This window comes from Diabrotica undecimpunctata, chromosome 5 (genome assembly GCF_040954645.1).
Source record: "Diabrotica undecimpunctata isolate CICGRU chromosome 5, icDiaUnde3, whole genome shotgun sequence".
Lineage (NCBI taxonomy): Eukaryota > Metazoa > Arthropoda > Insecta > Coleoptera > Chrysomelidae > Diabrotica > Diabrotica undecimpunctata.
In genome coordinates, this window is record NC_092807.1 from 24,580,290 (window position 1) to 24,597,553 (window position 17,264).

At 32.7% G+C, this 17,264-nt stretch overlaps 1 protein-coding gene across 1 annotated transcript in view; it reads right to left on the reverse strand.

Annotated features, from left to right (window-relative positions):
* The window catches only part of Pepck2 (Phosphoenolpyruvate carboxykinase 2), a 66,784-nt gene extending 52,428 nt beyond the window's left edge, over nt 1-14,356 (reverse strand). Inside the window, exon 1 of the mRNA XM_072531751.1 lies at nt 14,173-14,356. Coding sequence (XP_072387852.1) covers nt 14,173-14,297 — 125 coding nt within the window. The 5' untranslated portion in view covers nt 14,298-14,356. The remainder of the gene's footprint in view (nt 1-14,172) is intronic.
* Between the last annotated feature and the right edge of the window lie 2,908 nt (nt 14,357-17,264).

Genomic DNA, 17,264 nt, shown 5'->3' on the forward strand with positions numbered 1-17,264 from the left:
ATAAGAATATCCCAAGTTTAGATATCTCGATAGTTGGATAACTGAAGATCTAGATCCAGACATATAGATACATAGCAGGATTGAGTAAGCCAGAACAGCATTTACTAAAATGATAACCTTGCTAAGCAACAGCAGCCTTAACTTAACGCTTCGATATCGCTTTGTAAAATGTTACATTTACTCCATACTGCTATATGGTGTAGAAACCTGGACCATAAAGGCCAATGTGATGAACCAATTGGAGGCCTTTGAAATGTGGGTATTTAAAAGATTACTTAAAATTTCCTGGACAGATCACACAACAAATGTCGAAGTATTAAATCGAATGGTCAGAGAACGAGAATTGCTGCCAATAATAAAAAGAAAAAAAACTGCTTATCTGGGTCATATATTTTGAAATTCCAAGTACCAGTTCTTAAAGCTTATTATGGAAGGGAAGATAGAAGAAGGAAAACGGGGTATCGAAAGAAAGAAATACTCATGGCTTAAAAACATAAGGGATTGGACAAACCTCGATGCCCATGCACTCTTTAGAGCCACACAAGACCGAGTGGAGTATGCCAGAATTGTCGCCAACATCCACTAATTGAATAGGCCACCATAAGAAGAAGTAACAATTCTTATTCGCAATTATTTTAAATAGTTTTCTTAATGGTTTCCCTCTTAACGTCATAGGCTATATAATAGTTTGTGTTTGATTAAAAATAAATATCTACTTCCAATAAAAAGTACGTCAAAGTAGTAATATATTTATATTATTTATAAATATTAAAAACAGACAAATGAGAACCAAGTTACGCAAAATGCATATGTTTAAAATCTAATAAAGGATATAAAAATATTATAATTGTTATCTGGAATATTCTTAAGAACAATTTTTTTAGCTTAAAGTATTTTTTGTTCACTTATAAATAATATAAAACAGAAAATTTATTCAATACTTATGTTTTAAGTTTCATACGTTTCAAATACTCAGAAAGAAAGTGTCTACGTTAAGTTGGTGGCATATGTGGAACATTTTTAATATGAATTTTACGACAAAAAAATTATTCTTTAAATTAATAATAAGGACTAATACGACAAATTATTAAATCTAACTTATAGTTTATTTTTATGAACGAGAGAGTAATTAGCATAATTTTAACTGGTAGCTCCGACCACTCCATGGGCGTGCTCAAGATTAATTGAAAAATTACTTTGAATAATTGTAAAAAATAAATGAATTATTTCAGTGTTATAAAGTGTTATGTGTATGTAAACAAAAGTGACCTCTTTTATCACACACTATATTAGAACTGACTGGCCTACATTAAAAAGGGTTTTAAAAAATCCACATTTTTTTTTAATTTTTAAAAATTACAAATGAGAAAAAGAGTTTTTAAAACCATCTAAGGTATGTTAAATAGATGAATAAAAATATTAATATAAAACTTATAGCTACTTGTTACAAATCCAAATCAGATTCAGAAGATGAACTTTCAGAACCAAGATTTATAATAACTGGCTCGATCATTTTATCAGTAATATTGTAGAGCTTCCACATTTTTTCCTCTTCTTTAATAGTGTGATTTACTGCCTTTTCCCAGTTTTCAGGTTTTACATTATTTACGGCCTCCACAAACAACTGTTTAACATCATGAATTTTAAAAGTGGTATTTTTTCTTGAAACTTCACTCTTTATCTGTGCCCATTGCAGTTCAATCGGGTTTAATTCACAATGATATGGTGGGGATCTAAGTACTGTCATTCCACGATTTTTGGCAATTTCATCAATTTCGTATTTTTTAAATTTTTCTTTATGAAGGGCACACAACGAATAAAGTTCCTTTCTTATAGATCCGGGATGGTACGTAATATTTTTTGAACTCAGCCAATTCTGCAAGTCTTTTTTTAACCACTTGGTTGTGGGCAGTCCTTCTATAAGTCTGGAGTGATAACTTGCATTATCCATTACTATTACACAGTTCTTAGAAAGAAGATCTATCATTTGTTCGAACCATTCTTAAAAGACATCAGCGTTCATGTCTTCATGGTAGTCACCGGTACGAGTTGATTCAAAGTTAATAAACCACCTTCATCAAAACCGTCTGAACTGCCAATGTGTACTATTATCAGCCTGCGTCCCTTTCCTGATGGTGGGTTTAAACCAGTAGATAAGTTATTTACAAAAGCGTGCCTTTGACTTGTAACAGTTTCATCCTGCCAAAATTTATTTGGTGTATGACCCTCGTTGATCCATGTTTCATCAAGATAAAATATTTTTCTTTTTTGGTTTCTCATGTCCTTTATGGTTCTTCGAAAATGTCTTCTCCATATGACAATATCGCTTCTTTCTAATAAAATAGACTTTCTGGGATTCTTTTTCCAGCGGAAGCCTATTTCTTTTAAAAGTTTCCATAACGTACTTCGACTCATTTCTGGGTAATCCTTATCATCTCGAACTGAGACAAGAACTTTATCCAATGTTGGAAATTCTTGTCTAAAGAAGAATTCATGCACTTTCCGTCGAAGTCCTTCTTTAAAATGATATTCTATTTGATATTTTGGTTTCCCTGGAGCATTACGTGGCATTTGAAAACTACCACATTCTCTTCTTTAATAACTCTGTAAATCGTAGATTTCCCAACACCAAGTGTACTGCTAACTAACTCAACGGTCTCATCAACACTTTCACATAAACGTTTGTCTGTAAATGATTTAAAACAATTAAATATTAATGTTTTTTCATTAACTGTTAGAGGGCCAATTTTTCGGCGTTTACACGGCACTTCCAAATTTTCCATAACACTAGTATACACAATAAACTGCACCTTGCAACTGAAGTACCTACTTTTAGTGAACTGTTAAGAATTTTGAATACGCCACTTGGACCTTCCTATATACAAAATGGAAAAACCCACTATCACATTTTCTGTGGAATAAGTTTAGAAGGTAATTATCTAGTCAATTACTGTCGTAGATTCCTGGAATTAAAGAATTAAATGTTTGATTGTTGAAACCCTTACTTCGTGGAATGCACTCATTTCAGATAAAATAAAAGGTTTTATTTTATCTAAAGAATTAAACTTTATTTTGCAAATAGGTAGGTACTTATTAAACTTTTATTGGTTATATATAACCAATAAAATAAACATCTTACATTTCTTGCAAATTCATTAGTACCTGTTAACCTCCATCACTCCGACACTGGCAACCTTATTTAGGGATTAGTAACCGTCACAACTATTGTATTCTATTCTGCTCCAACCTTTATACCTGGTGGTCATACTCAATTTAAAATTGTTTTCCTATATACTTCTGTAAACTTGTTGACAAATATCTGTTTTTCATTGAGTCACCCGTATCAACAGTTTAGGGATTTGCATACATAATTTATTGTTTTATTACTCTCTCATACATAAAAATACATTATAAAATGTAACCATCAGATATCAAATTTTATGAGTTTTATACGAGGTTTGTCAAAAAATGTGATTTTGTTCAAAAGTAAAGTATCTTTATTCTGAGAATATCGAAAATTATAAAGAAAAGATCCTTAGAATTAAAAATAACTTTCAGATATTCGATTATGTTTATTTGCGTTAAAACACTATTTGTTCGCCTTCTCTGCGATAACGTTGAAAATTTAGGTTAGCGCATTAATGCAAAATATTTAATAATAATAAATATGATAAAACGATTATAAATAAAGTTTTATGTAAAAGTCTACTATTCTACGTCTATCGAAACAATTATCTCCTAATTTCTATTGTTCACTGATAACTTTTAAATTGCTTACCTAATCTTCGGTTTATAACAGTATAACAATGCATTTAAACCAATAACAAACTAATTTATTGTGGTGTAATAAACAAAAATGTACAGTTATTATCCTTAATTTACTTTAATACCTCCACATATCCTCTATATCTGTTTATACATGCAACCGTTCTATTATAAAATTCTGTTAAGGCATTCCTAACCATACTCGGAATTATACTAAGAACTGCTTTTGTCATTATTCTCTTAAAAATGTTCGTTGAAGATTTACCTTTTGCTGTAAGAAAAAATCGAGTGGGTTTAAATCTGAGGACCGCAGAGACCAAAAAAATGATGAAAAACTCTTCTACTAAAAATATTTTAATATATTATAATACAATCGACATCTACTAATCTACTGTAACATCAAGTACCATCCTGCTGGAACCATATCTGCTGATGTTTAATAAGGGGGAGGTTGTCAAGAAAATCACTGATTTACTTGTTTAAAAACACAAATAACGATCCGATCCGAACACCAGAAGAATAAGAGTCGATATTGATATTAAGTAAGAAAAAAGGTTGCATATAGATGCATATTAGTTGTTTAGGTAAAAATGGCCAAAAAAAATAAGCAATGATTATTGCGACATTATTGAAGATCGTGCAACTTTAAACGAAAAAATTTAATATAAGAATAATTTAAATGAACGTTCTAGTGATATTTATCATAATTTTATCTAAAATTAATGACTAAAACATGCGTTTTGACATAATTTAACAATGAATTAACTATCTAAAGTAATTAAAAAATAATTTAAAAATTATAGATAGTTCAACCAAAGTCAGGTCATAGACTGATTGGAAAAAAAAGGAGAAAAAAAGTATATAGATAAATTCGTTTGAATAATAAGTTATTAGGGAAATCATTAACGAATAACAATGAATGCAACACTATAAGAGTCTGAGGTATACCCCGAGCAGTTATTTAGAAGAGGACTTAGATTGGACTTTCCATTAATTTTGATATTTCCATGACGTTGGCGTAGGTTTAATATAATCAGGACAATTGAAGCACAATGTAGAGCATTTTAGACCTGCTGTTCGGCAACCACACATAACTCCACAGTTTCCCTTGCATAAAATTAATTTCAGAAGTTCGGGGATGCTGGAGTTTTGATAGTTTTGATTGGTATCCAAATGTTTCCATCCTTTTTCCAGTTCCAATTTTCAGGATCAATCAAAGTCTAAGGACTAAATACGGAATCCACAAAATACTTATACAGAAAAAGAATATCAGAGAAGATCGCTGGGCATGAAATATTAGATCACGATAAAATCGAGGAAAGCTGGAAAAAACTCAAAAATAACATAATTAACGCAGTAACAGAATCACTTGGAGAGAGGAAAGTAACAAACACTAACATATCAAGAAAACACCATGGTTTAGAGAGGGAGAGAAGACAAAATGTGAAGAAAAGAAGAAAGCCTTTTTACAATACAGAACAGAACAAACACAACAGGCATATAACCACTATAAACGAATCAGAAATGAAACGAAGACTTTCATCATCATCATCATCAGTATCTCGACAACCCTTTCTGGGTCCTGACTTGTTCTAGGATTATCCGCCGTTCTGTTCTGTTCCTTGCTTTGTTTTTCCAGTTGGTAACCTTAAGTGTTTTCAGATCTTGTTCCACAAAGACTTTAGTTAGACAAATAAAAAGGGAACACTGCCAGAGCTTCTCAAAACAGATGGAACACGACTTCTACGGAACACAAATAGAAATATTGAGAATCATCAGAGGACAAAGAAAAGAGATGAACGAACTAATAAAAACGAGACACATTCAGAAGGAAACATGGGTAGACTACTTTCGACACTTATTTGCTAAAGGTGACGATAATGAACCACCAACACCAGAGATGACGACAAACGAAGAAATAAATATTGAGTTGGAAGAGGTAAAGGAAGCGTTAAGGAAATTAAAGAATAGAAAATCACTAGAATACCGAGCGAACTCCTAAAGTACGGAAGACCAGATCTGACCAAACCGCTATTTAAAACTTTAAAATGTGGGTATTCCCCGCATTCTAAAAATTCCATGGACTGACCATGTTAAAAATGAAGAAGTTTTAAGACGTGTGAATAGAGATCGTGATCTTGTAGAACTTATTAAAAAACGAAAAACATCTTGCTATCTTAATTTTATTCACTGCCACCCTAAACAGCATGCTTGTATCAACACCATACCAATCTCGCAAGTTTTTCAACCATGAGGTTCTTCTTCGTCCTGGACTGCATTTGCCTGCTATTTTTCCTTGCATGATATTTTGTAGTAATAGAAGGAAACGAGGAAGACCAGCCAAGTCTTGGATACAAGGTGTTATGGAAACCATGAAAGATAGAGCAATTCTTGAAGACACCTGGAGAGATAGAAAAAGATGGCGATCGAAATGCGGGAAGCGGCAGAAGCTGTAGGATCCCCGCTTATATATATATATATATATATATATATATATATATATATATATATATATATATATGATATTTTGTAGCAACCTATATTTGGGACCTCTCATTACATGTCCGAAATACTCCAGCTTTCTCTGCTTGATGCTTTTTATGATCTCAGTAGTCTTGCTGAGACGTTCTAGTATTGTGTAGTTTCGAATCTTCTCCACCCAGGAAACTTTTAAAATTCTTCTATGGCACCACATTTCGAAAGCCTCAAGGCGATTTAGATCGATTTTATTCACAGTCCAGGACTCGACACCATAAAGTAAGACCGAGAACACGTAGCAGCGAAGTAGGCGGATCCTCAATGCCAATTTTAGGTCTCTGTTACATAACACCTTGGACATCCTTCTAAAAGCCGCTCTAGCCTGCTCTATCCTAGATCTAATTTCGCCGTGACTTTCTGCGTTACAATTTAATTGCTGTCCAAGGTAAACTATTTTATCAACTTACTCAAGTTTGGTATTATTTACATAATATAGACGGTTTTATATGCTGCACTCCGTGACTAGTTTGTGAAAAGGATATCAAAAAGCTGTGGAAAAAGTACTTTGACAGTTTAGTAAATAAAGGATTTGACATAAATCCAGCAGGAGTGCAATAAATTTTATGTCCAGTTTATTCGATTAAATTAAGGTCTGGTAAATATAAATACGGATATATGATAGCATAATCAGTTGTTGATGGTTAATATTTCTTATATATAGATAAAAAGTCGTAAAGTTCACAAAACAATGCAAGTACTTTGGACACTTTGGAGTCTCACTAATCAGATTTATCTAAACGAATGAAGACATATATTGCAAAAAATGGAGATAACTTTTAATTACATCATTGTTATGGAGCAAAAATATGAATAAAAAAAGGCAGCCATTAAAAAAAGTACATTATTATTTAAATAAATGCTGGCACAGATTCGCTCAATAGTACATTTAAATATTTGTTTAACATTTTTTACAGTTATTCTACTTTAGCTGAACCATAGCTTCAATGGTAACTCTATCTCAAATCATTGTTTCATTTTTAACGCCGAGTCCTTTGCCAATGAAAAGGCATTAAAATGGTGTGCAACTCAAACATGCATGAATGTAGCAATAATTTCAGACTCAAAATCAACATTACAAGTTATTAGCGGTCACACGCTAAATAAATTCTGAAATGCTTTAATTTTGAACAAAAAAAATTAATTATGGATCCGGAAATGGGAATTTTAAAGTTTTTCTAGATTTATTTGAAAAGTTATTGGTGTTTTGCTCTGCTAATTTTTTAGAAATAATAATAATTGGAGATTTCAACATTGTTTTCAAAAAGCACCTTATGAACTACACAATTTCGATGGTCTAATTTCTACTTTTGGCTTAACCATAAATATTAATGAATTTACTAGAATCACAATTAAATAGATCAGCAACTTGCTTAGATAACATCTTAACAAATATAAGCAGTGAGACAGTTGGTTGTGGAATTGTAGACCCGTGTATTTCTGATCATCTTGCTCAATTTCTCTACTTCAAAACAACATCTGAAAAAAGTCATAGTGCTAATACATATAGAAGACATATAACAAGTAATGGCATCCTATGTATATTAAAACTGTCGTTAAATAACGTTGACTGGGTTTCGGGTGTTTCTCTCAAAACAGCAACAGAATTAGCTCAATGTATTATCAAAATGTATGTAAAGTTAACTGAAATTAATTTTCCAATAAAAAAATCACGAACTCGTAGTAAAGCTTCAATTTCTTGGTTTGATGATGAATTAATAGTAATGTGAGAAAATTTTTCCAGTCCAGTTTTGTAACATCAGCAAGATAATTGCTGATGTTACAAAGAAATATAGTGAGTATAAAAAGTTTAAAAAGCGCTACAAATTAACAGTATCAATAAAAAAACTGGCTTATGAGAATTTGTTTTGCAATTCAGAAAATATATCTCGTGACAGTTGGAAAGTTATAAATTATCAGTAGTAATATCCCTAGGACATTGATAACAGACGAGATAATTTCATGACAATCGAAAGCTCGTTCCTTGGTAACAGCACGAAGCCGAAGGCTGAGTGCTGTTACCAAGCAACGAGCTTGAGAAATTTGTCATGAAATTATGAGGCATTCATCAATGTCCGAGGGATATTCGGCGGATAATTTTTCGAAAAAAAAAAATCATAACTCAACATAACGAAACATTTATTTATTAAAAGTACAGTTAGTAAAAGTACAATTATTAAAATTTAAGTTAACATTAGATTCGTTGCTTTAACATTATAACATTTATACTTTGAACATTCTCATTGCCGAAACGTGACATTTTGAAATTTATTTGGATGAAGTTGTCAAACTCTATCGTGTTGTCATAGGGATTGAAAATTGCACTGAATGCAATTATCAGTCTAATGTTGACATGATTGGGTGAAATTGTTCCACATGACACAAAATGACGAAATTTGAATGGTTGTGAGAACAGTCGAAAAATTATCACAGAAATAAATTTCAAAATAGTCTGTCAAAGCGCGATTACATCAAACAATTATTTTAATAATTACTTTACTTCAATCATTAGATAAACATATTAGAAGTTCTTTTAATTCTATAAATGAAAATGTAGTCATAGATTTTTTTATTACCTGTTAGTGATACTGAAATCAGAAATGTATGGATTTTTATTTCGTAACCAAAAAAATAATTGTAGAAAATATCGATATAATTATAGACAAATTAATTATACTTTATAATAATTATTGTCTTACTAAAGGGATTTTCCCCGATGTATTAAAAGTAACAAAAGTGCTACCAGTGTTCAAAAAGGGAGCTTTAGATGAAATTGGAAATCGTCCCATCTCAATCATTCCCATTTTCGGCAAAATTTTTGAGAGCATTCTAAATGTTCGTTTGATAGAATATCTGGAAAAACACAAAGTACTTCATTGTAATCAATATGGCTTTAGAAAAAAATGTAGCACTACACTAGCTATACAGAAAATTGTGAGAGATAAGAGAGTTGATGGCTTGGAGGAAGGTCATTTTGTGTCTTTGACATTGTGTGACCTATCCAAAGCTTTTAACTGTGTTTCGCATGAATTACTGTCGGAAAAAATGCATAAATACGGTATTAGGAGAGACACTCTTAATCTATTTAGATCATACTTAACAAATAGAAAACAGGCAGTTTTTCTTAATAACAGCTATTCTGAGTTTAACACTTTCGAATATGGGGTTCCTCAAGGTTCTATATTAGGACCCACTTTGTTTCTTATTTATCTGAATGATTTATTTCACTATACTTTTCCTATAAAATGTGTTTGCTTAGCAGACGATACAACTCTTATTAATACTGATATTAATCAGTATAATTTAAAAATTTAAATAGATAGTGATACCCAGAAAGCAAAAAACTGGTTTTTACGTAATGGGGTGAAGCTAAATAGAAAGAAAAAAGAAAATTTGATTTTTAGTTCCGATTGGAAGTATATCTCAAGAAATAGTGTTAAACTCTTATTAATCTTCCTAGATGATAATTTGAATTGGAGTGCTCATACAGATTACAATTTACAGATTACAAAATCAAATCACAATTTTTAAAACAGTGTTTCTATTCAAAAACGGAGTACTTAAGTGCAACTTTTACGCAATAGTAACTAGTTTGGTCAACGCAGATTATGGCTTACGCTGACGATCTGGATTTGATCCCACGTACTACACGAGGACTTAAAGAGATGACTTCCACCTTCTTGACAGCCGCACAAAATATGGGCCTTAAAATAAACGAGGAAAAAACCAAAATGTTAGCATCTATTCCAAATAACAGAGATAGAGGTAGAAACGCCGAAGAAAACTTCAGTATAGACCAATATAATTTTGAGGTAGTAAATAAGTTTACATATTTGGGTTCTCTCATAACAAACGGTAATGACACATCTGAAGAAGTAAAACGGAGGGTACTGCTAGCAAACAAATGTTATTTTGGACTAAGCAAGCAGCTAAAAAACAGAAATTTAAGCCAGAAAACCAAACTAATAATATATAGAACACTCATCCTACCAGTGCTGACATATGGGTCAGAAACATGGACCATCTCCAAAACAGACGCAAATCTTCTGCTCGTCTTCGAAAGGAAGATACTAAGAAGAATAATGGGCGCATTCTGTGAGAATGGTATTTGGAGAAGGCGATATAATTTCGAATTGTACGAGAAGTATAAAAAAATAGTAAATGGTAGAGATGTAATATCCTTCATAAAAATAGGTAGGCTTAGATGGGCTGGACATGTGTCAAGAGCAAATGAAAATTACCCACCCAGACGAACTCTATTATCGGTCCCAGTGGGAAATAGGAGTAGAGGCAGACCACGACTGAGATGGAGGGACGGTGTGGACGAGGACGCAAGGAAAATCGGCGCGGCAAATTGGCAACGGTTGGCGATGAACAGAAACGACTGGCGAAATAGACTGGGGAAGGTCAAGGCTCAACTAGAGCTGTAGCACCACTGATGATGATGAACTAGTTTGGTCAGGGTATTTGCCTATTATGACGATATTTCATGTTTTTTTTTTATTTAGTGTGTGTGTCGTTTCTTAAATTATTAATAATAAATATCTATTTGTAATATTTAAATTCGCAAAAATTTTATATGTATGTATGTAAAAAATTGTTACTATTCCTTTGACTTATCAAAAACAAAACTATTTTTGTATATTAACTAAATAAATTCTATTTTATTCTATTCTATTCAAGCATAACTTAAGCTTAACTGTTTCGTTTATTTAGACGAAAGGACATTGTGGAGTCGAAGGTAATGAAATTGCGGATATGGCCGCAAAAGTTGCCCATATTGACAATGTATTTAATTTAAAAGCTTTGAATAACTCTTTTAAACCTGAGAGCAGTTGAAAATGGGAAGATGATTACAAAAAAATTGCAAATAAATCTACAAATCATTATTTTAGCATTCACCCTACACTTCTAAAAAACATTCCTCATTTCACCTATAATTATAATAGAGCACAAATGTCAGTACTGACTCATTAAAAACTAAACCATGGTTGCCTCTTGTCCCACTTATATACAATTGGAATACTTAACCGCAGTATATTGCTAAAGCTATTGCATGCTATTGCATATCGAAAATGAAATAGTTCCAGGAGTCAAACAAACATTGAATGAAAACCATGTCAACGCAAATGGAGAACTCATGGCTAATCTCTCTACTTTTAACGAACTGAGAATCAATTATATATTTTTCGAACATAAGTTCCAGTATAAATATATATTTGAAAACTCCAGGGGTCACAAATCTATGATTGATTTTATAATCACTAATAGAAAAATCCACCCAAAGCAGATTCTAGATGTCCGAACTTTAAACTCAGCAGACGCAGGGAGTGAACACACACTAGTAATAGCAAAAATAAGAATGAAAATAACACCAAAACATTTTTTACAGGAAATCACCGAGGAAAAATTCAATGTAGAATCACTGTGGAATGACTCTACAAGAAAAATGTACCGAAGCAGGCTAGCACAGAAGATACAGCTGAAACAAATAGACATCATCGATGATATAAACGCGAGCTGGGAGAAAATTAAAAACAACATTGAAGAAGCAGCAACGGAAGCTCTAGGAAAACGCAAAGTCATACTGAACAAAAACCATGGTTCAGAAAAAAAAAATAAAAGAGAAATGTAAAGAGAAACGAGAGGTCTACACGAAGTACAAAACTTCAAATACTCCAGAATCCCGAGACACCTATAGAAGAATACGAAAATGAAACAAAGCAGTTGGTAAGAAGAACAAAAAATGATCACTGGGAAAGGTTTACAAAAAGGATGGAAAGCGAGTTCTACGGTACACAAAAACAAATATGGAGATTTATAAGAAACCAACGGAAAGAAATGGCAGAATTGAAGAAATGCAATAACATACGAGCAAACGAATGGGAAAGATACCTAACGGAACTGTTTAAAGGAAAGGAAAATAATAATCAACACAATAACGTATCTAAATTAAGACACGAAATAGATATAAGTGTTCAGGAAGTAGAGATAGCCATAAACTCACTCAAAAATAGAAAGTCACCAGGACCAGATGGAATAACCAACGAGCTTCTAAAACACTGAAGAGAAAGTATTGCCCTAGAGATGAAAAAACTTATACAAAATCTAATATTGCCCTGCACGATACCAGATGCATGGAGAAAAAGCATAATGATACCAATGTTCAAGAAAGGAGATAAAGAAGACCTCAACAATTATAGAGGTATAAATCTACTGAATACCGTACTTAAGCTTACCATAAAAGTCCTAACCAACAAAATCAATAAAACTAACAACTTTATCAGATGAACAACAAAGATTCAGATCCAGAAGATCCGGCGTAGAGGCTATTTGTACTAAGACAAATCACAGAAAAGGTCATCGAGTATAATAAACCAGCATATCTATGTTTTATAGACCTGACATAGGCTTTCGATCCTATCCAAGTCGAAGACGTCCTACACCTACTGTATAAAAGAAACATACCAATCAATATTATACAAACCATCGAAAACATCTACTTACATAATCGAATACAGGCAAAGATAAATGGAAAACTACCACAGTGTATACCAGTACAAAGCTGAGTCAGACAGGGTGACTCGTTAAGCATACTTCTCTTTAATATAATAATGGATGAAATAATACAAGCCGTACTTAAAGGTCATGGTTACAGAATGGGGAACAAAGAAATCCAAACATTATGTTACGCAGCCAAGAAATACAATATGGTAATATCAGCAGAAAAAACCAAATGCATGACAACATCTAAATACCCACTACGATGTAAAATCGAAATTGATGAAAAAATAATAAAGCAGGAGGCAAGGTTTAGATATCTGGGAATAGATATAACTAGTTACGGAGATGTTGAAGAAGAAGTACGACAACAAAACTTAAAAGCAAGTAATGCGGTGGGATCTCCTAATGACACAATCTGGAAGATTAAACACCCAAGACTAGATACAAAAACAAGAATCTATAAAGCAGCAATTAGACCTATATTAACACACACGGCGGAGACAAGACCTGACACATCTAAAACGAGACGACTACTAGAAACAACTGAGATGAAAATACTCGACGAATATCAGGGAAAAGTCTGTTGGATAGGGAGAGAAGCGAAAACATAAGAAGAGCATGCAATATAGAAGACATAAATGGATGGGTGACGAAACGGAAACAGGACTGAAACGAACACATTAGTAGAATGGCAGAGGATAGGATAGTACAAATAGTACGAGATAAGTCACCAAATGGACGAAGAAGTATAGACAGACTAAGAAAAAGATGGTGCGATAATTTAAACAATTTAGGAGATTACTATTGAAGTAGAAACGGGCTTTAAAACCCACATACAAGAAGATATTGCTAAAGAAATTCTTCTAGCACTAAACTGTGACTTGACTCTCTTGTCTGTATTTGTGACAACGTACCAATTGGTGATTTAAATCATATATTCCTCAAATGTTCTCTGAACTCTCGGTTCTCTTCAATTATGTATCAAGAACTAATTCACAATGAATTTCCATTGCTGCTTAATATTAAGCTCTCCTGTCTTCATCAAATAAATCGGTACTTAATTCCATCATTAATTTGATCAGAAATGAAAAATAAGTGGTATAGTTTAAAGAAACAGACATGAAAACATTTCAAATAATTAATAATTTCCATGTGTTGTGGCAAATAGATTTTGTCTGATGCTATGACCTCACACACACACAAACAGGAATAACTTTCTTTCTTAATTTTTGGTAAGTATGTATAAAATATCACCATTTTCAACTATTGTATTATAGTTAACTATAACTAAAAAAAGTTATAGATATTTTAAAACGAAAAGATAACTCGAGCAATAAAAAAAAATTACTAAAACTCTATTTTACTTACGCGATGTCATTATTATCTTCATTTTTCCACTCCACAGGAACTATAACGAGTTTCTTATGGTCAACAAGTCGTTTTGCCTTAACATTTTTACTTATAGAAAATATAATTGCTGTTACCCGCACCATGATTTTTAATTCTAATTAAATAAAAAATACTACAAACAATAAATACCAAAACGTTGTGAAACTTCTCGGGGAAGACCTAATGGGTCTGCCTGTGGTACCAGCTTGAACCATTATACTAATACGCCTGTAGGGGAGATGGGAAAATCTTTAGACGTCTATTAATTGAAAGGTATTGGTTTCTTAAGACTTAATAATAGAATATTGAATTCTAGGAACATGTCATTAAGTCTAAATTAAACAATGATTATAATAGTAATAATGAATATTTAGAAAGTGTACATATTATTTTAAAATTCAAGGAACAAACCATAACGGTTCTCGCTTTAATTACTATTTCTTTTTTAATGAAAGAAAGTATCAGACTTATCAGACATAGTTAAACTTTTAACTATGTATAATAATTAATATCAATATTTAAATATTATAATTGAACTTATTTGATGACATCTCTAGTACAAATTATAATGGTACAAACTAGTTACGCAAAAGACACTATTAATTATGGTAATCGGAAACCATTTTCCGGCAGAGAAGGACAACCATCAGAATGCAAGGCTTCTTCGGTCGTCAACATACAAAATCCTCGCACACAAAAGCAAAAAAATAATCAACTCACTCAGATCAAAATAGCTACCTGGAATGTAAGAAGTATGTGTCAGCCTGGAAAGATATTTAACGTTATCAAAGAGAAATAGAGGCTAAATATAGATATACTTGGTGTTAGCGATGTACAATGGTCAGGAAATGAAGAGATATCAATAAATAACCCCAATATATATTACACTAGAGGAGACGAAACTGATCATCGATACGGAGTAGCGTTCATTATCTTCTTCTTCTTCTTCTAGTGCCGACTCCACTAATGAAGGTTGGCTATAACCATTGCAAATTCGTCTCTATTTTCTGCTTTCCTTAAAAGCATCTGTGTGTTAAACCGGTCCAGTAGCGAATATTTTTCCGACAGGATATTTGTCGTCTACCAGGACCCGTTTTCCTTCGATTTTACCTTTCATACAACTACTAGTTCTTCTCATTTTTAAGTATGTGCCCCAAATATGCTGTCTTTCTCTTTTTAATGGTGGTCAAAAACTTCTTTGTATCTTCTCATTCTGTGTAAAACCATTTTGTTCGTAATATGATCGGTCCATGGCATTTTCAAAGTTTCAAAAGTCAACATTAACAGTCCAAGTTTCAACACCTTAAAGAAGAATAGAGTGGATATAACATTTTACCATCCAATTCTCTGAATTTTTTATGTAGATTATAATGATCATGTTTTTTCTGCAATTCTTCCACTTCAATGCTTGTTTACGTCATCCACTTTTCCTTAGACTCTTTTATTTTGTTCCTTATTAATTTATGTTTTTCGGACAGTTCACATTAGGAACTAGAAACGAGAGAGGAGAAAGGCTTATAGAATTGTGCCAAGAAAAGAATATGGTAATTGCCAATACTTAGTTTCAGCTTACTATACTAGACGTCTATTTATATACATGGACGTCTCCTTCACATACAAAAAACCACATTGTCAGAAATCAGATTTTATACTCCTAAACAGCAGATATAAAAACTCTATAACAGTTAAAACTAATCCTGGATCAGATGTTAACTGAGAAGAGTGGCTGAAGTCAGCATAAGTAACCATCCCTAAAAAACAAGCAGCAAGCTCTGACTATAGAATACTGAGCCTCATGACTCATACTTTAAAGGTACTACTTAAAGTAATGCACAAGAGAATCTAGTTAGAGGAGATTATTGAGACGCAGTTCGGTTTTCTAAATGGAATGGGTACTCGAGAAGGACTATTTGCCATCAATATACTGATTCAGTCGTGATGTAAACGTTGACCTACAATTGTACTTTGTTCACTACGAAAGAGCTTTCGATAGAGTAAAACATAAAAAACTAATATCAATGCTTTTGAATAAACACATTGACAGTAAAATCACATCCAAAATTCAATATTATTATATGGAATTTAAAAAGAATTGAGGCTTTTGAACTCTGGTTCTACTCTAGAGTATTAAAAATATCATTGACTAATAGAATTGCAAATAAAGAAGTACTGGAGAGGGTTGGTAAAGAAACAGAACGTATCACCACTATACAAACAAGAAACCTGGAATACCTAGGCCACGTGATAAGGGGACCAAAATATAAAATTTTGTGACTCATAATACAGGGCAAGATTGAAGGAAGAAGGTCTGTTGACCTAAGAATTCTTGGTTTAAAGAATCTACGTGATTGGTACCAATGCAGATTAATTGATTTGTTTAGAGCAGTAAGTTTAAAAATAATAATAGCCGTTATGATTGCCAACCTCCGTAGGGAGATGTCACTCTAAGAAGAAGATTGAACTTATGCACCGTACTATAGTAGTACTTCATTTTTCTGTGCCAAAGAGCCAAACGGTTTTAGTGGGTAGACGTTTATCTGCCATTTATTCGTAATTCTCCCTCCCTATCAAGTACAAAAACTTCATCTGCATTTCGACTTCCGCACCAAGCTCTAATATCCCTCAGCCACGAATATTGCTTTTTCCCTATGTCTACTCTTCATTCTACCCTACTTATTAAAATCAATTTATCTTAATGTCTCATACTTATATCTTCTTCTTCTTTACTCTGTTTGCATCCATTGTTCACAAAATCCTCTGTGAATGTTTCTCGTTCATCTTTCGTTGTTTTGTCGTGTCACGTGTCCTACCCAGCCTCATTTCAGTTGCGCAATTCGAGTTTTCCTACTGCTGCTTAAGTCATTGGGAGGGTTCTAGATATCTCTGCCGTTTGAGTTTGCCTAGTTTAATCATATGACCTAGGTCTATTGCGATATTTTGATTTGACATCATCATCATCATGCAACCTCTTCTGTCCACTGCTGGACATAGGTCTCTCCCATTTTTCGCCACTCTTCACGGTTCTGCGCTTCTTGTTGCCATTTCTTGGATATTCGTCTAATTTCGTCCAT